Raw genomic sequence first — 21,368 nt, 5'->3', positions numbered from 1 at the left:
TGAGTTCATCAGTGACCCTAAATTGAGTAATCACATTTTGGAAACAGTAATTGTAAGAGAGAAAGGTGATGTTGGTCACAGAGTCTTAATATTTTAACCTATAAAATGCTACTTAAATGTCTGGGGCATTAAGATTTAAACCTGGGCATCAAAATTGAGTGCCAAATGACCAAGCAGTTCTTGGCAAGTAAATGAGTCTGCCTTGGTGGACAAAAAGAGCAGGGATTTTATATGCAGTAAAATATATACATTTTCTTCTTCTTTAGGTCTTCCAATAGTCTTGGAATAACCCAAGTTAGAAAAGTTTTCCTCTCTCTGGCTTGTTACAGCCAGAGGTAGCATGTTAATTCTTTTAACAATGAGAAACAAAGGCAAGGAGAAAAAAAAATTCAGAATTAGGGGCGAAGATGAGAGATTGGCAATGTTGATATGTTCAGCTTGGAATCACACAATCTAGGGGTGAAAAGACTTTTCCTTTCCAGAGGGTAGTAAGTCTACTCATAGAGACCATGCTGATAGTGGGCATGGGGAAAGCCATTGTTAAGATATCCTTTGACTTTCAGAGGGTTTTTGAAATTAGGCATGATCAATCTCAAGTTTGGGCCCAATGGGAAGGTCAGTGGAAAAGTGTGTGGTATTTCTCCAACCTGATTTTTGAAACATCCACTGATATTTCAGACACACCACATTTTAAGAAAATCGGTTCTAAGAATTTTACTTCACATTGTAAAATTTATCCTCATCTTTGGAGGGTGGTTTTCATTCTTTCTATTTCATTCCCTTTTTAAATTTGTGCAAACAGAAAAAAAATGAGTCAGGAACGGTCGTTGGAATTGGAAAGATCATCTTGTGCGCAATGACTGGAAATGTTACGAGGTTGAAACCCTGTTCTTTCTTCCTTCCATTCCATTATCCCCTTCCTACCTGCTCAGAAAAAAAAAAGAGTTTTGAGATGAGAAGGCAAATGGATGAAGCAGAAAATTAATAGACAAGAAAATGACCCTGAGCTTAGCGGGGCAGTAACGTTCAATGCAATGCTTTGCTACTTCTTTTCTGGACAATTTATAGCAATGTCATCATTAAGAACAAGCTTGCCAGTGGCTGGTTTTTTTTAATTATAAAGACACCATTCATCAGCCTTGCTCCATTTAACTCCCTCACAAGGAAATGTAAAAAAAAAAAAAACACCTCTGGCAGGGTTATAAGGAAGATTTCTAAGGACTAAGCAATTCCAAGAAGTGTAGGAATTAGACCTATGGTGACTCATAAACTAAGGCATAATGGATGTGGGTGATTGGATACATATTCTCTTTGATTTCAGAAGAGGGGGAATTCTTGGAAACGTAAAGTCATTCTCTCGCAATGTTTAGAAGTGGAGCTGCAATTCTATATGTGTTTGTTTGGGAGCCATGTCTATTTCATTTAATAATACTTACTTCTAAGTGGTCAGACATAGATTATGTACACTATCTTCTAAGTACCTTACAGTGTCATCACTAAGAATAGAATAGAATAGAATAGAATAGCATAGAATAGAATAGAATAACAGAGTTGGAAGGGACATTTGAGGTCATGTAGTCCAAACCCCTGCTCAAGCAGGAGACCCTATACCATTTCAGACAAATGGCTGACCAATCTTTTTTTCAAAACCTCCAGTGGTGGAGCATTCACAACTTCTGAACGCAAGCCATTTCTCTGGTTACTTGTTTTCATCATTAGGAAATTTCTCCTTAGTTATAGGTTGCTTTTCTACCTGATTAGTTTCCACCCATTGTTTCTTGTCTTGCCTTCTGGTGCCTTGGAAAATAATTTATTCCCCTCAGCATCGTGATAGCCTCTTAAATATTGGAGTAATGTTATCATGTCTTCCCTAGTCCTTCTTTCCACTGGACTAGACATATTCAATCCCTGCAGGTGAAATGGGCTCAGTTCAAACTAGCCGTTAAGGTTTAGGGTTAGGTTAGGGAGTTATCATTTCCTCTCATTTTTCCATTTGACTCTTCTATATTGTGTAGAAAGTAGCCTTTGGAGAGAAAGCTGCTTGTGATCCGCTTGCTCTGATACAACCTCTTCTTCAGCAACACAGCAAAGAATGAGAGTTAGTTCTTACACTGTCAGTTAAAAACACAAATCTGGTCACCATAAAAGGGCAAGTAGAAAAAGACGGCCACTGAAAAGAGAGGCCCAAGATGTCCATTATGTAGGACAGGAAGAAAAAGTATCCCATGGCTTCAACCTTGTTTCTCTAAAACTGATTGATTGATTGATTGATTGATCAAATGTGTACTCTGCCCAATGCCCAATGACTCTAAGTAAAGTAGTCGATACAGTATAAAAATTACAATACAGGGAGAGAGAGAAACCCATGTAGTATCAGAACACATCCACTCCTTGAAAGGGGTACTTCCATCCTAGCTAAAGGCCTAGGTAAAGAAGCGGGGGGTGCAGGCAGATGGATCTCAGCTGGAGCCTCATTCCAGAAAGAGGCGTTGCAGCAGAGATGGTGCACTTCCAGAATTCCAGTAGGTTGTTGAGTTGAAGGAACTCAGAGTGCATCAACCTGGCTGGGTTGAGACAGAAAACTTGGGAGGTAGGTGGTCCCTCGAGAAATCACCCTCTATGCCATGTAGGGCTTTATGGCAACAAACAGCATCTTGAATCATATCTGGAAGCAAACTGGCAACCAGGGCAAGTCATGAAGCTAGAGGTGTTTACCTGGACATATTGAAGTATGCCCATCATTGCCCCATTATGGATCAGTGGAGGCTTCTGGGCACCCTCCTATATAGTGTACTGTAGTACGGATAGTGTTTGACGTACGACCACAATTGAGCCCAAATTTTCTGTTGCTGAGTGAGACATTTGTTATGTGTGTTTTGCTCCATTATATGACCTTTCTTGCAGTGGTGGGAATCAAATTTATTTACTACCAGTTCTGTGGGTGTGGCTTGGTGGGCGTAGCAGGGGGAAGATACTGCAAAATCCCCATTCCCTCTCCACTCCACTAACCTGCTTTACAGCTCCGTTCTCCTGTGCAGGGCAACAAAAGAAGACCCAGCCGATTAGTTGGGACTTGGGAGGCAGAGAAGAGATGGGGGCAGGGCCAGTCAGAGGTGGTATTTGCTGGTTCCCCCGAACTACTCAAAATGTCCACTACCGGTTCTCCAGAACTAATCAGAACCTGCTGAATACCACCTTTGCTTTCTTGCTATAGTTGTTAAGTGAATCACTGCAGTTGTTAAGTCAGTAACACAGCTGTTAAGTGAATATGGCTTCCCTGTTGACTCTGTGGGCCAGAAGGTCCCAAATGGGGTGGGGGGTGGGGGGAACACTGCAATTGTCACAAGTACATGACAGTTGCCAAGTGTCCAAATTTTGATCACATGACCATGGGGATGCTGAAATGATCATAAATGGGGGAAATGGTCGAAATCACTTTTTTCAGTGCCATTGTAGCCTCCAATGGTCAGTTGAGGACTATCTGTGATCAAGCCACACAATGACTAGGGTGTGAGTGAATAGCTATTTTTAAAATCACTGCTATTGATGAAACTTTTTGGATTATGGCTTCCTAACTTTTTCTCACAGATATTCCTTATTCTCAGTTCTTGGATTTCCCTGGAAGCTTCTTCAAGTGATTCTGGTCTACTGTGAAGACTCAGCCAAAGCTGCCTCAGAACTAGCATCACAAGATTTCTGACTGAATAGGTTCAAGGAGCCAGTATGACTTAGTAGTTAAGGCACCAGGCTAGAAAGCAGGAGATTGTGAGTTCTAATCCTGCTTTAGGCATGAAAGCTGGCTGGGTGACTTTGGGCCAGTCACTGTTTCTCAGCCCAACTACCTTTACAGAGTTGTTGTTGTGGGGAAAATAGGAGATGGAATAAATATTAAGTATGTTCTCACTACCTTGGCTTATTTATAAAAATAATAAAGGTGGATAATAAATAATAAATTTAACCAATTAATTGTGTGTCCTGTTTATCTTGTTTATAAAATTTAGAAATCATTGATACAATTGCATCTAAGCTCTGGCAACTGAAGCTTGCAATTCCAAGATTTAATAAAAAGCATAAAACTTAGCATTACAGAAGCCCGGATTTATTTATTTTTTTATAAAAAGCACCTTGATTGGCCTGTTTAAATAGAATAATGTTTAAGAAAAACACTTTAAAATTTAAGATGTCAGAGAAATACTTATAATTTATTTAATTTTTTTATCACTCTTGTGGGTTAAACAGCAATACCAATACAATAAAAGGTCCGTGGTAAAACCCCAAATTAAACTTAATTAATTAAATTAAAATCAAAACATCCATGCAAGTGAAAATTAAAGCCTCCTGAAACTAGAGCATCATTTTGACAAGCAATAGAACTAATGATGCCAATGAGTATACTATATGCATATTTGTTTATAGGTATAATTTAAGATGCCACCTGGGATTTTACAAGGACAAAATATATCCAGGTTATGGCTAAGGATGCTAACCTTTTAAAGTGGCATATACAAAGCAACAGAAAGAAACCTTTATAAAATGTATAAGGAAGAGTACATGATTGTTTCTAGCCAGTGCTACTGAAGTTGGTTCTTACTATGCCCAATTTCTGAATATTGGAATGGGACTATTTGCATAACTTCCAGAAAAAAAAAGCCATTCACTGAATTAATGTCTGAACATAGCTTTGAAACCACATTAGAATAGAATAGAATAATAGAGTTGGAAGGACCTTGGAGGTCTTCTAGTCCACCCCCCTGCTTAGGTAGGAAACTCTATACCATTTCAGACTATCCAATCTCTTGAATATGGTTATTACCTCAAGCCATTGGCCTGGAATCTTGTGGCTGCTTCTCCTAGAGAGGAATTGTGTTTTAATTTTGGACTATTTATTGTTATACCCTCACCTTTTTGTATATTTTCCCCACTTAATTGTTGGATTATTATTGTTTATAGTGTTTGTGTGTTTTGTTTTTTGTTTTAATTTTAAATATAAATATGGGAATTCTGCATTACTCCAGGTCAGCTTTAATTAGAGCAGCTTGCAAGTTTTGTAAAATGAATTAAAAGATAAGATGACATGACGCGAGATGACATGAGATGAGAAAAAATAGGATGGCAGGCATTTTTTTCATACAGCGGATATGATTTTGACCAGATTTGATAGCACCTAACTAATTAACTGATTACATCATCCATTATTTGTAATACTACACAGAGTCTTTACTACTTCCCTATCATTTTTCATAACATCCATGTTTTGGATGGCAAGACTGGAATATTAACACAATTTTTCTCATTTGTTTATCTCAAACAAACCAACTATAAATCATTTTCTGGTCACTGCCTTCTGTCAGCTCCGGCAGAAATCCTTCTCCAGCTTTGATACTGGAGATTCCTTATAAGCCAGTGAAGCAGAAGCTACTACTTACAAACCAGGGACTCTAGTATTTAAAGTTAAGGTCATAAGTATGAAGATTGGTCAAAAGTCACATTTTTCAGGGCCTGTTGTAACTTTCAACAATCTCTGAGTGAATGGTTGTAAGTTGAGTAGACAACTGCTAATTGCCCCAAAGGTGCTTTTTCAAGGAGCAACTGGACTTTCAGGGTTTTTTTTGAAGACGTTTCACTTCTCATCCAAGAAGCTTTTGAAGAAGCTTCTTAGATGAGAAATGAAACATCTTCAAAGGAAAAACAAACAAACAGAAAGTTCAGCTGCTTCTTTAAAAAAAACACCTTTGGGACAATCATGATCTGTATGACTGAGAATCTCCATAGACATTCAACTGCTAATTGATTCAATTAGAGAACTGCTAATTGCTTCATAAGAAGATGGCTTCCAGCTTCATCTTGGAGCAGCCTTCAGAAATAGAAACAGAATAACAGAGTTGGAAGGGACCTTGGAGGTCTTCTCGTCCAATCTCCTGCTTAGGCAGAAAACCCTACACCACTTCAGACAAATGGTTGTTCAATCTCTTCTTAAAAACTTCCAGTGTTGGAGCGTTTACAACTTCTGGAGGCAAGTTGTTCCACTGATCAATTGTTCTCACTGTCAAGACATTTCTCCTTAGTTCTCAGTTGCTTCTCTCCTTGATTAGTTTCCACCCATTGCTTCTTGTCCTGCCCTCAGGTGCTTTGGAGAATAGCTTGACTCCCTCTTTTGGGGGGCAGCCCCTGAGATATTGGAACACCGCTATCATGTCACCCATAGTCCTTCTTTCCATCAAACTAGACATACCCAGTTCCAGCAACCATTCTTTATATGTTTTAGCCTCCAGTCCCCTAATCATCTTTGTTGCTCTTCTCTGCACTCTTTCTAGAGTCTCAACATATTACATACCACCATGCTCTTCCCTTTCAGGGTAAACAGAAGGAATAAAACTGGTAAATCAAATCAAATAAAGTCCTGATGTAAGAGAAAGAACAGAAACACAGCTCAAAATTAGTTCATATTCTTACCACTCATTACATCCCTCCATCTATTTCTACCTTGCAAACCATCCCCATTTCTTCTCTGTAAATACGTGGTATGGACAGATTTGAACCCAGCAGGTTAGAAACCAGGAGAATGTGACTTCTAATCCTATCTTAGGTGCAAAGCCATCTCAGTGATCACGGGCCTGTCATTCTCTCTCGGCCCTAGGAAGCAAGCAATGGCAAACACTTTTGAAAAACCTTACCAAGAAAACTGCAGGGACTAATCCAGGCAGGCACCTGCAGCCAAAAATCTATCTGAAGGCACACTCACCCCCCCTCTCCACACACACAAAAGGCTTTTCAAATAGAGATAGTCCTCGACTTACAACAGCTCCTTTAGTGACAGTCAAGCGTTACAACGGCAATGAAAAAAGTGACTTATGACTGTTTTTCACACTTATGATCACTGCAGCCTCCCCATGGCCATAGGATTTACATTCAGACGCTTGGCAATTGCTTCATTCTTATGATGGTTGCAAGTGTCCCGGAGTCATGTGACCTTCTTTTGCGTCCTTCTGACAAGCAAAGTCAATGAGGAAAACCAGATTCACTTAAGAACCGTGCTACTAATTTCAGAGCTACAGTGGTTCCCTTAATAAACGTGACAAGAAAAGTCGTAAAATGGGGCGAAAGATATTTAACAGATTTCTCACTTAGCAACCTAAATTTAGGGCTCAAATGTGGTAAGTTGAGGACGGCTTATAATCAGAGGCTAAGAGGCCATTCATAGAATTTCAATGGGAAGAATGGCCCTAAAAATCCAGGCAGAGACCAAGAAGTTCATTATTCTTCCTCCAGGCTGCCTCTTAAGTAGGAGGACAATTTAGTAATATTCTCTCCCCTCCTCCCCCTTTCTCATTCATTCCAGGCATCTTTCATTCAACCGTTCTGAGAGGTTATTTTTTAGAAAGATGGATTATTTGTTTCAGCTTTTGAGAGAGAGAGGAAACGGTTTGCCTCGTTGTTTCTTCTTGGAAAAATGTTCCAAGGCAATCTGACTAAATCATCTGCTGCTCCCTTTGGCGCTTCCCAACCGTCAGAGATTCCTGTACTGTCCACTTCGCCTCTCGTGTCGAAGGGATTCCTGAGCTCAGATGACCTTGAAGAAAATCCCGCCACCCCCAGATTGTAATTAGCCAGCTATCCGTTTGTGCTTCAATGCCCACTGTTGCTTCAGGGAGAAATGAGATTACTGGAGCAGAGCGAAAAAGCCTCCGGGGAGGGAGAGAAGCTAAAAGGAAGGCAGGAGGAGCTGAATGGAGGAAGGGAAAGGGCAAGAGAGCAGAAGGAGGATTAGTTAAAAGCACCAGCCATTCAGCCAAAGGCTCCCAGCTTCAAATGTAAAAGGAAAACAGAATGCAGAAAGAGGTACTATAGTTAGGTGCGTTCCAAAAGGAACATATTGCTTTTTCTTCAGTGTACCATGTTTTTTTTCTGGCACTTGGTTGCCAGAGGAGGTTAAAATGTGCGTCCCTCTTTACAGGCACATCTGGATGTACTGGGGCATGGAGAAGAGAGGTATGCCCAATTGTACCTTAATATTTTCCCTCTCGCACGTACAAATATGTGCCCCTCATATGTGCTGTTCAGTATGTGAAGCCATAGCATGGATGAAGGGTCTGTGCGGGGCGTGATTATATTCCTGTGCACTAACCTCCACAACATTTGCACAGTGTTGTGCCTAATACTAATGGGCTTGGCATCCAGGCATCCTCACACTCCCCCAACCAAACTGATTCCCCATTTAGCTTTAATTATACTTTGCTTGATGAGCTAATTGTACTCACTCGGGTCCCACTGGGTATGTGACTGGCTGAGGGTGGGCTTTTAGAAAAGCAAGTTGGAAGGAAAGGCAGCCATGTGTTTGCATAAGTGTGAGAGAAAGAGAGTGTGTGTAACAATAATTAGAAAATATGCTCCTTACACCCAGCAGAAAAACCCAAGCAAGATTGGAAGCCTATTAGAATCTTAGCTGCTGTGTATTGTCACCAATCCCTTGGTATCTCTTAGGCTCTCAATGGACCTACAGTCGATCATTCAGAAAAAAACAGATATAGTATCCCTTTAATTCACTTTAAAAGGGTGGTTATGATTTTTAAGCTGTGGTTGTGTGGGTTAAATGTGGACAATGATGCCTTGGTTATGTTTTATTCAATCATTCAGAACAGAGCTGGAAGGGACCTTGGAGGTCTTCTAGTCCAGCCTCCTGCTCAAGCAAGAGACCTGACCTACATCGTTTCAGACAAGTGGCTGTCCAGTCTCTTCTTAAAGACTCTAGTGTTGAAGCATCTACAACTTCTGATGGCAAACTGTTCCACTGTTGATCTTTTTTCACCATTAGGAAGTTTCTCCTTAATTCCAAGTTGCTCCCCTCTTTGGTCAGTTTCTATCCATCGTTTCTCACCTTGCCTTCTGGGGTATGGGAAAATAAGTTGACCCACTCTTCTTTGTGGCAGCCCCTCAAATATTGGAACACTGCTATCATGTCACCCCTAGTTTTTCTTTTCTTTTGACTAGCCATACCCAATTCTTGCAACCATATACATGTTATAGTATGTATCTAATTTAGTATACAGTATGTCTGTGTGAGACAGGGGAGTTGCTAAGGGCTGCAAAGAGCAGAATAATCATGCCAAATGGATAGAATTACATCAAGAATTTCACCAAATGTGAGACACGTTTGTGGGTTTTGAGAAGATACCTAAAGAACAACAAATAAGAATAGTGAGCTGTATATTGGTTTTCAAAGCAGGCAACCACCATCACCATCTCTTGCTTTATTGCATGTCCATAAAGGGTTTAACCACCTTTACACCTATTTGCCCAAATATCAGAGGCCAGTGTAGAGGGTTAATCCTCATGTCCCACTAAGTACAGAATAACAAGACCTTGCTAACCATTTTTAAAAGAACATATGAATAGGTTTTGCAAAAAGATGGAACTGCTGGTTGCAATTAACAGCATCTTCCACTATCCCTTGGACTACTCAAAATGGCAAAGTAATCTCCCCAAACAGAAAGTATGGCTACCCAAAACCCTTTATTGGCAGAAACAGTCATTTGGGACAGAATGAGCAAGCCACAGTGGACAGATCCTGGCTCTTGTTCCTGGCTTAAATTGACCAGAATGCCAGTGGACCTTTGTTTGTTTGTTTGTTTTTAATTAAAGTGTTTGTTTATAATGTTCAGTCAGGCATTAGCAGCCAGAGGCACCTGTAGGAGCCAAGTCCTCAGATGTTCCAAGGAAACTCAGCCAAAATGTCCTTGGAAGGCATTCCCCCCAGTGAGCAGGAGGGAAAGAAAATGTCTATAGAGGCATACAGCAACTCCTGACCATGTTTTCGTCAACAGCACTGATGAAGTGTCACAACTTGTAATGGACTGTGAGGATAACACTGAAGAAGAGGAAGAAGAAGAGGAGGAAGGTTTCTCTTATCTGACCAAGGTAATGGTCAGATAAATCTGTGGCCAAAACTAGAATGAGGGTGGAGAAATCATTTCAGATTTGATCCTCCCTAGTACTGTTGTTGAGTGGCAAAAGTCCGTTATTACAATCTTACAGTAAAAGTAATTTTAGTATTCGTGGTTTTGATATTCAAGCATGGCCTAATGCAAAAGGTTGACATAATTCCATAATTCCAACCCATGTAGGGTTGTTGTTTAACAACAGTGAAAGTGCCATAATTTGTACTGCCTTCATTTGAGGATGTTTTCTTTGGAACCTCCTTTCCTACAGCCTTGAGATTTCCATCTTCAAATCTACTAATTTTTTTCTAGGATCAGCCAAGGGGTAGATGTTGCCACCTATTACTATTTAAACCAGTCTGGATTATTGACTAATATTTGTGTGTGTGTGTGTGTGTGTGTTTGCATGATAAAGTGCAGCTTCATTTCTTTTATGACTAATATTTATTACCTGACTTTAAAATCAAGTTATAGAAATAAAAAATGGGAAGGAATAATTAATCTTGATTTCATGTTACAGACATTTGGTGGGGGGGTGCTTCATCTAGATATGGTTGGTGTACCAATTATAGCTTTACTTGGATCAGAATGCTTTGGTATCCATAATCCATGCTTTTAATTATGGACTTGTTGGTCTACTGCAATGCAATTTATGTTGGGCTCCCTTTGTAGATAACCCAGAACTATAGCTGGAACAAACCACAGTAACCAGGGTCCTGGTGAGACAATCTCACCATTGCAGAATAACATCTATTTAGACTTGTAACACTGATTAGCAGTAGACCTTGAACCCAATTTGAACTTCTGCTCATTATCTTTAAAGCCTTACAAAGCAGAGCACCAAGATATAGCAAGTAGCACCTTGTCAGAATAGAATCTGTAGGCCCAGTTTAGTCATCACAAGAGAGACTGTTGAAACTATACTCCATTTCCAGATTATATGGGGGTAACCAGGGGTGGGATTCTATCAGTTCACACCTATTTACTAGAACCAGTTGTTAACATTCTAAGCAGTTCAGAGAACCGGTTGTAAGAAGAAATTACTGGCCTAATCCTGTAAGGAAGGCAGGAAGGAAGCATTCTGGTGTTGCTTACAGAAACTGCCTCTCCGTTAACCCTTATTACATTCTTGGCAGGACTAGACTTCCTGTCTCTGGAACTTCTCTGAAGTTTTTTTTAACCTCCTTTACTGGTACTTTACTTGTGTGGAGTGACCATTCAAAGTTACAATGGCACTGAAAAAAGTGAATTATGACCATTTTTCACATTTACAATTGTTGCACCATCCCCACAGTCACGAGAGGCCAGGCGAGGAGATGCATGCCTCAATGTGAATGATGTTGAGTTGGCCATGCCCAGCCAGTCACATGACCACCAAGCCATGCCCACCAAGTAAGCCATGCCCACAGAATCAGTTGTTAAAAAATTTGAATCCCATCCCTGGGGGTAACCAAATGGTAGATCTTGTCATAGTAACTGTGATGACCCAGGGTGGGATACAAAATAAACACAGTCACAAAAAACAGGCGATTCCTTCACTTTCCTTCCAAGCTCTAAATATCCGTGACTGGAGACAAAAAACTCCCATATGAGCAGTTACAAGAAGGAGGAAATGCTGTTTAAATTATAAAGAGTAAAAAACAACACAAACCAGGGAAGATAAGGGCTGGAGGGCATCCACAGATATCAGAACACACCCTGGGAAGGACGCCAAACTCAGAGAGGAACAAAAAACTAGAGATATTTCCACGCTTTGTTTCCAGCACTTGCCTGTACGCATGTCCGTCCTCTTATCCAGTTGTCACAGCTGCAGCCAGTGATGAGGATCAAGGCCCTCTCCTCCCAAGTAGACCATGTCTCTCCCTTATCCTCTCCTCCCTGCATGCCCTAGGATGGAGAGGGGATGGGCCTGGGTCCTCCTCTGACTGCCCAGCCGGCCTCTGCCCTTCCCCAGCCTCTTCCACAATCTCTGGAGCCACACTTCCATTCCCTGTCTGTTCCTCCTCTCCCTCAGAGTCAGTCTCCACCAGGGGCATGACAGTAACCCACACATTTTCATAAGCAGGCTAAAGCCTATTTCATTGTGCTATAAGTCCAATTGATTGGGGCACCACAATGTTTTTTTAATAGGAATGAGAAGTCTATGGTATCAGCTGATATCTGTTAAAAATGTGTTTGTTTTTATTCAACTGTTTACTGCCCAGAAGCCTTTGGAATTGAAGTGGCTTAGAAATATGAAATAAAATTAGTACATCAATAAAAAAGAAGGTTATTGAATTTGCCCTGATGCTCAAGGTATAGTTTAAACTATTGTTACTTGTGTAAGCCATTGACAGTTATAAATTATGAGGAATTCTTTCCTTCTGCTTGCCTGAGCAGTAAACATTGTCCTTTGCCAAGACAAACAGAGCTTTGTTCCTGTGCTGGCTGTGAAGCAATTTCCCATGGTTAAAGCATGTTAACAGGCCCCTGTCACTATAGCCAGCTCTGAAACGATGTCAATATATCTACGAAGGTCAGTCTTAGGTTGCTATTTTGACAGGAAAAGATTATTGGCCAGAGGCCACAAAGGGCTTTTTACATTGTATCTTAATGGGCAGAACCAGTTGGAAGCAAACTAGTTGAAAAGTTCATTTTTCCTCTCTGTTAGCAATTTGCAATTTGTGGGGCCCTAGTGAGATGCTCTCAGACCCTGCTTCTTCATATGTTTTTTCTCTCCCCCACTTCATCTCTACCCACTTATTTACTCTTTCCTTTCAGCCTTAATTTAAAGCAACATTTCTCAACCTCAACAACTTTAAAATCTGTGGACTTCAACTCCCAGAAATCCCCAGTCAGCATCAATGGCTAGGGAATTCTGGGAGTTGAAGTCCACACATCTTAAAGTTGTTGAGTCTGAGAAATACTGGTCTAAAACGGTTCCTGAGAAACAGAATATGAGACCATTTGAAAACTCTGCTTGGCCCTTCACAATCTTTGCATACAAAGTAAAAATGAGACCAGCAGCCAAACTAGGAGACCAAAAGTCAGCAGGTGATACTTCAGCAGGTGTCTGGCAAGTTAATCCATGGTTTCCATCCAGCCAACCTTGGCTATACCCAGGGGTACTTAAACAAGTTATGGTATCTTCAAGGTGTGATCAAAAAAGTTAAGATGGTGGCTTGACTTCAGTGATGCAATTGAAGCTCCCCTCGGTTTTCATTTGGGTTAGCTTCCATGGTTGATTGTTGTGTTGTTTATTTTATCCTATTATGGGCAGATGTTACTGGACAGCCACCTTCTGCACTAGATCCTAACTATGTAACACTGCAAACATCAATCCTATCTCTGTATCTGGGTAGCACAGCAAGAAGTAGTCAAAATGCCTATATGTTCCATAGGTATATGTGAGAGGATATTCATTCTCTTTGTAGTCAAATATCTCTACCTAGTTACCTCAGAAATGAGGTGGCTACTATGTAGCCAGATCCTATGTGAAAAATAAGACCTGGGTGACAAGCATGTGGAAAAGAGAAATGGACATTTAAATGAGAGATAAAAATCACATCCTTTTTGCTCTCCTCACTTATGTTTTGAGGGATAACTCATTTCAAACCAACCAACCAACAAAAACACTTTACAAAAGCTCAGAGTGGAGGAAGTGAGAAAAAAGTAAAATGTGATGACCCAGAGTGTAACACAAATGTAACAAAATCCAAAATGTAAATAAATGTCCTTTAATGCCTCCAATTTGGCACCTCTGTTCAATAATTCTCAGTTGGAGATAAAACATACTCAAAAATAGTATTCAAAAGAAAGTAATACCGTCCAAATTTAATGAGCAGATAGAGGTGAAAATAAAAACCAAACAAAATTGAATGATGAAATTTCCACAATGGAAGAGGAGAAGTATTTACCAAATTCAAGGAGATAACAAGGCACAGTCTGTTGGAAGGACGCCAACCAAGATAACCTCAAACCAAAATAAAACATGCTTTGTCTCCAGCGTTTGCCAGAACGCAGGTCCAAACTCTTATGCAGTTGTCACACCTGCAGCCCATGAAGAGGATCAAGGCCCTCTCCTCCCAAGTAGACCACGTCTCTCCCTTATCCTCTCCTCCCTGCGTGCCTTAGGATGGAGAGGGGATGGGCCTGGGTTCTCCTGTGTCTGCTCAGCCAGCCTCTGCCCTTCCCCAACCTCCTCCCCAACCTCCGGAGCCACACTTCCACTCCCTGTCAGCTGTTCCTCCTCTCCCTCAGAGTCAGTGTCCACCAGGGGCATGACATAAAATATGGATTACAATATGTGGTGTAGAATCCTTTAACTAGAATTCTACCTGGTGTAGTCATAAGAATTATACAGTGTCCCAACAGTCTTCATGCAGTTTTAAGTTTTTAAAGCTTAAAACTGCACTGACTTTGGGATATCATGTACTGTAGTGTTATCCATGACATATTATAAAAGCTAATGTGTTGCTACCCTATGAACCTGAAAATCTCTACTTCAGCTTTGCACATATTGGTCCTGTTTCCAATACGTCATGAATATGTAGCCCACTGGGTGAAGAAAATCCATTGCCAAGTAGCAGAGTAGTGATAGGGAGAAATCAGATGCAAACATGTCTAATTCCACATTTTCAAAGCAACACACAATCTGAAATTTAGTTATCATTCAAAATTCATAATTATCCCAATTATGCAAGCAACTCACCGCGATAAAAAGGGAAATTTGCACAAAACCCCATATATATTTGTGAGAATTATGTACAAATTTCTATTAAGGAAATTATTTGTAAAAAGTAGATTTACTAGGACAATAGGCATATATCAGTAGAACAATGCACCTAAATTAGTTTTTTTTTCCTGTGTAAGTGTTCTTTTGGAAGATGAGGAATCTTTAAATTCAACACATCAGATTTGACATACAATACATGAAAAAATTAAAAATGGAGAAACTGAAATAGGCAAATACACCTTCCTCATGGCAGAAGAAAGCAATTCACATTCAGAAAAGAAATCTATTCTTATACAGCTTCTTTCTGCTTCTTCTTATACAGCTTCTTTCTACCACATCGTATTCACACATTCTGCTACCTTTAAAGTCTCCCCCAACAGGTTTCATTTTAGTTGTATGCCCCTTTCTCCAAGGACCTTTCATCATCAGCTAGCCAACTAAGAGATTCATTTGAGACAGACTAAACCCTGGGATCTATGTCAGTGCACAGTATTAATACTGGTGAAGGGACTGTTTTGAACACAACCTTCCTTTAATTGTGTCCAAAATACCTTCTCCATTTATGGAATAAACAACACACTTTGTTTGCGTATTTGGAAATAGGAAGAGCCGTTTTCTATATTCAGACCATTTTTTTCATTAGTGACTTATAATGTTTTCTAGCATCATCCAGCCACCACTGAAGCACTATAAACTGTGTCTTCATTACCATTATATTAGCACAAAGAGAGTTAGGTGATGGTAGAAGCCCTGTTCTTCTCGTTTCAGGGATTAGAATCTGCCTGGCAACCTCTAGCTGTACAAAGATTCTGTAGTGAAGTCCATGATAACACTGCCTAAATGAGGACAAAGGGACATTTAAAAGGAAACAGAAGGCCAGTTAATTTTAGGAGTAATATGAGCATAGGATATTGGGAAAATGCAGCAATCTCATCCCTGCTTTTTTGCCTCTTCCTTCCCCAGCTGCATTCATCTGTCAGTGTAACACTCACCCCACCAAGCACCCCAGTATCTTGTTGCCTGCTACTGCAGGCATCTTGGTGCAAACACTTGAATGGCAGCCAACAAAGAAGATGGGCAGGCCGAGCAAAATATATGACACACCAGCACAGATGTTTCTTGGATACAACATCAAGATGCATTCTCATCAGTTGGCAGGATAGACAGCTAGCACTCCAGCAAAGAGAAGCAAAGACTGGGAAGTGAAATCTGTTTACAGATAGGGAGACTGACTCATTTGAGGTAGCGGGAAGAATAAGATGGAGGAAATTAAGAGAGGGAAAAATGATGAAAAGGCAAGGAAGGAATTCTTTGATGAGAATAAAAACTGCACATTGCATAAATGCTGAAAATATGGAACAAGGGGGAGAGAGGTGGAAAAGAAAGATAGGTTAACAAATTGATGAATGAGTCATCTAGCCATGAAGGATTATGATTTTAGTATTGGTGAAGAAATCAAGAGCTGAGGGAAGGAAGACCAGAATTGTTGCTATGTTTCACAGCATGCCTTGCAGGCATTGTTGGGCTACAGCTCCATCACTGGCTGAGTATGATGGGAATTGTACTCCAGTAAACATTTATGGAGAACCAGTTTTTTTAAAAAGGTACACGGAGACAGGAGGATTGGAATAAACTTGTTTCAGAGAAAAAGTAAGAGAAAGAAAGACAGCTGGAAGAAAGAGAGATCAATGAATACTTAGGAGAAAGACCATGGGGATCCAGCACAAAGGCTGAAATGAGGATTTTCATCTGTTGCCAGGGTATTCTATCATACTTGCTCTGTTCATTACTCAGTTCCCCCAACCCAGGACTGACCTTATGTAGTTTCCACATGGCGCCCAGCGCCTTCACCTCATGACTGGAATGCTTGCCTTCCTCCAGGCACTGGTAACAGACAGGCATCTTGCACTGCACACAGTACATGCTGTGATTCTCTAGCTCATGATCAGTGCAAGTGGAGATCTTGCGTGGACTCAGCCTCCGGCTGACCCGGCCCTGAGCTGGAGGGACCAAACGGTGCTTAGCCAGGGGCCCCCGTGGTGGATGGCAGCGCAGCCGGCATGGGTCACAATAGAAGACATCGCACTGTTCACACATGACTGTGGCCTCCTTGGGTATCTTCTCGCACAGTTGGCAGCGCAGAGCAGCTGCTTTGCTTTGCTGGTAACGGTCAATGACACCCTCTAAGACACGGTTCTTGGGGAAACCACGAAGGCCCCGCTCATCCAGAATCAGGCTGCGATGGCACTGCGGGCAGGTGAGGCAGGAATTGCGTGGCACCGGTGCCAATGAGGCAGTGGCTGAAGCTGGTGGGAGATGTGCAGCTGGCGGGACAGTTGGAGGGAAGACACGCACACCATTGGGTGACTTCTGACACGGTGTAGTGGGTGCACTGGCAAAGCCCCCATATGAGCCATAGCCACTATCTGCCTCACTGTACAGGCTCATCTTGTCCAGGTCCAGGTAATCATAGTCGGATGAGGAGCCAGCTGACCCTGAGGCACGTCGGCTCTGAGGCGACTCCGTCTCTGGCGTCTGCACCAGGATGTTTCGGGCACATGCCTGGCACAGGTTGTGTGAACAGGGTAGGATTAGAGGTTCCCGGTAGAAGGAGCCGCATACCGGGCACTTGAGCTCCTCTTCCATCTCTTCCATGGGGCGGGGGTTTTTTTCTCTCGACGCCTTCGAGCCTCGGGTTCAGCAGCCGCCAGTAGGACAGGGGCTGGAGGGTGGGCGCGCTTTCAGTACCACGGACAGCGAACCCGCCAAGCGAGCCGCGCTCGTCTCCAGCTTGGCTCACCTCGAGCCAAGCTAGATAAGCAATGCCAGCTCTGAACTCCTGCAGCCTTCCCACCGCTTCGTGAGCTCCGCCTTCTCGGCTCATCATTGGCCGTTTGCGCCGAGTGCTGAGACGCCATTGGACGAAGCCAGTCTCCTAGACCCCCGCCTGCCTTGGGATACTTCGCTTGCTTTGCACCCCCGCCTGCTCCTCTGCATGAATAAGAGGCAGGCGGAGGTGACTGCTGTGAAAGGCGGAGAGCGCCTCTGAGCTTGATAGACACTTTCGGACTTGCAATTGGTGATCATGGGGGGGGGGAGACGGGGTGTGTGTGTGTGTGTGTGTGTGTGTGTGTGAGAGAGAGAGAGAGAGAGAGAGAGTTTTGGGCACACGACACAGAGACACTCCTTGCAAATGCCCCGTTCCATTAAACTAAGTTTCCATTAAACTAACGAGTTTTATTAATCTACCCTTTCCTCCTGCCGGAAATAGGAGGTTTAATGGCAACAGACGTCCTTTTCTGTTTTCTTTCTTCGCACTAGGTCATTCTGAAGTATCCCTCTTCTCAAGTAGTTTATCAGAATTCGCGAACTGATAGGATGGGTTGGTCAGAAACTTGCAATTCCCAGCCAGAGATTGCTAGCAGCGGATTTTGATATATTTAATCTAACGTATCCGAAGAGCATCCGGTTGGGGAGATTATTGGATGCTCATTCTGCTTGTCCTTTTCTTTGACACTGTCTAATTTTAAGCTTTCAGAATATCCATCACACATCATAACATTCTAACAAATTATGCCACTGGGTAAAAGATGATCTGATTTATTTTCTGGAAGTCCAACTGGGATTAAAAGAAGGAAACAAAGATAATTCTTGTGTCTTATTTATTCTGCCATTTATTATGTTATAAACTTCTATCATGTTCTCCCCATACATTTGTCTAAGAGGGCTCTCATAGTTTAACAAAGGGTACATCCTTTATATTCAGTCATCCATTCATTTTTCTTTCTCTTGATTGTAAGGAACAGTACTGTGCTGAATACTAAAATATTGAATTTAAATACAGCACATATGCTCAATACAACATTCCTTATTTCGTGTTCACATGTCTGCTTGATTATTGTTTCCATTTTTCCCCCAACATATTGAGCACATATGCTCAATACAACATTCTTTATTTCGTGTTCACATGTCTGCTTGATCATTGTTTCCATTTTTTTTCCAAAGGGAAAGATAAGGATGTGACATTATTCAGAACAATGCACTTTTCTCTTTACCATGCTTCCAATCCCTTTATCCTAGAAAGGAATTTGAATCCAACCTGCAATTATCTTCATAAACTCAACATGCAGAGAAACACACATGAAGCTCAAAAGCAGTATGACTATTCAGGATAATATGTTCCATTACCACCACAAACCCCAGTTTGTCCCCAGCATATATTTCCAACAAAACTATGCTAAAGGAAGCAGCATAATTTCAGCAAATGTAATTCTAACCCACTACTAAGAATTGTAATATAGGAATGATGCAAAGATTTCTAAAAAGTATTTGACAATGTTACTTATTAGAAGCTCCCAAGCAGCATTGGGAATAATAATAAGACAAATATTCTCATGAACTAGTAAGTGATTTGAGAATAAAAGAGAGTAAAAGGCAGTTTTCACTATGGAAGCATAGTAAAGTGAGGTCAGCCAAGAATTTAGCTTTGAACTAGGTAATTGTCTTCATAAATAATCTGGAATTAGGTGATCAGAGAGACCAGTCAGATAGCAAACTTGTTCATGATGCATATTATTGAAGGAAGTAAGAACAAAAAGAATGTTACAAAACTTCCCAAGTTTCTAAAAATAGCAGTATAGAAGTTTGAGGGTTTTTTTAAACCAGGAAACTCAAACTTTGCATGATTTTTTCCTAGAAAAAGAGATCATATAGATCCAATAGAAATGTTTCTCTTTTTTTTTAAGATTATGAGTTTAGGCTGGTAGATTAGAAAAATTCCAGTACGATGGCATTTGGGTATCTGAAGCTAAAAACCCCAATAGAATTTGTAACAGCTATAATCAAACAATGACTATGAATCAGATAATAGATAATCAGAGTTGGAAGGGACTTTATAGGTCATCTAGTCCAACCCCACATGCAAGTGGGAGACCCTACATCATTTCTGACAAATGGCAGTCCAATCTCTTCTTGAAGGTCTCAAATGATGGCGCTCCCACAACTTCAAAAGGCAAGCTGTTCCATTTGGTTGACTGTTCTGTCAGAAAATTTCTCCTTATTTCCAGGTTAAATCTCTCCTTCTTCCATTTCCATCCATTATTCCTTGTCTGGCATACAGGTGCTTTAGAAAATAGCTTGAACCCTTCCTCTCTGTGGCAGTCCCTCAAATATTGGAAGACTGCTATCATGTCTTCCCTGGTCCTTCTCCTTGCTAGACTAGCCAAGTCCAGTTCCTGTAACCATTCTTCATATGCCTTCGTCTCTAGTCCCCTAATCATCCTGGTTGCTCTTTTCTGTTCTTTTTCTAGAATCTGAACATCTTTTTTATAATATGGTGACCAAAACTGGTCTTACTAAGGCTTTATAGAGTAGTATTAGTACCTCACTTGATCTTGATTGTATCCCTCTATTAATGCAATTTAGATTGCATTAGCTTTTTTGCCAGCTGCTGCACACTGCTGGCTCATATTTATCTCTATATCATTGGCAATTTGGACTCTAATATTCAGATCCCAGATCCCATGATTCATACCTCAGTTGTAAAGGACAGCTTTAATTATTCAAATTGTTGAAATTCCAATTTCTTCACTCCGTCCTTTCATTTTATTTATTATTATCCCACCATTATTATTTTTATAAATAACTCAAAGCAGTGAGCTATGTTGATGATGCATTAATGAACATACTAGGGAGAAACACATGGGCATTTTGAGCTGGAATCAGCTACAAGACCCTGTATATGTATTATTGAAATCTCTTGAAAACAATTTCCAGATGTTTATTTGTAATCATGGTTGCTTTTTTCTAGCTGCATTCTTCCCCTCATTCCAAATCTACCTTTCCTCTGTTGAGTAAAAGAATCACACACACCCCACTTCTCTTTTTTTTCTCTTGAGGATTGCCTTGATCATTTTTCATCAAATCTGGGTAAGAAATGTGGGAGTGTTCTGTTTAACATACAAATTGGTTACCAACCTGCCAAGATCTCCGGAAAGCGCAGGCTGCTCTTTATCTAATCTTTCTCTTGATCATATATATCATATAACCCTGAAATTTGCTTCCAGATACATCTCAGCAACTTTATTAGCAAAAATAAGGTTTTGGATTATACAAAATGTTGATTGTTCTTGTTTTGACTATAAAAGCAACAAAACTTTTAAATGTGACCGTAATCATTTGTTGGTTGGTTGCTAACTCTTTGGAGAGATTCAGGAATGAATGGAAGCTGGAGAGATTTCCAGATTCCTTGTGTATGCAGTTTCTGTTTTGTTTTTTGTTTTCTGATGTTGTCTTGGTCTAGAAACAAGCTCTTGCTGTTGTGACTCAGCTACTGTATAAGTCTCCTTTGGTTTTTTTGAAGACATAATGACACAGCTTAACATCCTCTTTCCATTTTCAAAAGCAACTTTCTAAGTTTTGTGTTTAAAAAAAGAGTGAAAATGTGTAAATGCTGTCTGTGGGATCTCAATCTTAAATTAACAAGGAAGATAATTTATAGAAATCAGAATTTAAGTTCCCCTTTGCTTTTGCTCAGAAGACCGGACAATTACTGAACTATACTGGTCTACTTTATCTTGGCAACACCCAGTTGGAAAACATTTGAATTAAAGTATCTGAAAGAAAATCTGGGAACGCTCATGTAGGTTTGCTGCACAAAGGATAATAGGACTCTGCTCATTAAGTAGATGTGGCAGTAAAGAGGATTAAAAGTACCAACT

General features: G+C 40.8%; 1 protein-coding gene across 10 annotated transcripts in view; it reads right to left on the bottom strand.

The window, feature by feature from the left end:
• TRIM9 (tripartite motif containing 9) overlaps nt 1-17,454 on the bottom strand; it is a 68,817-nt gene extending 51,363 nt beyond the window's left edge. For all 10 annotated transcript variants that reach the window (XM_087922455.1, XM_087922452.1, XM_087922454.1 and 7 more), the window contains exon 1: nt 16,465-17,454. In XM_087922455.1, coding sequence (XP_087778581.1) covers nt 16,465-17,304 — 840 coding nt within the window. In that variant the 5' untranslated portion in view covers nt 17,305-17,454. The remainder of the gene's footprint in view (nt 1-16,464) is intronic.
• Nucleotides 17,455-21,368: the final 3,914 nt, after the last annotated feature.

This window comes from Pseudonaja textilis, chromosome 1 (genome assembly GCF_049901715.1).
Source record: "Pseudonaja textilis isolate UNSWEBS1 chromosome 1, rPseTex1.2, whole genome shotgun sequence".
In the NCBI taxonomy this organism is placed as follows: domain Eukaryota; kingdom Metazoa; phylum Chordata; class Lepidosauria; order Squamata; family Elapidae; genus Pseudonaja; species Pseudonaja textilis.
This window is presented reverse-complemented; position numbering and strand designations above follow the sequence as displayed.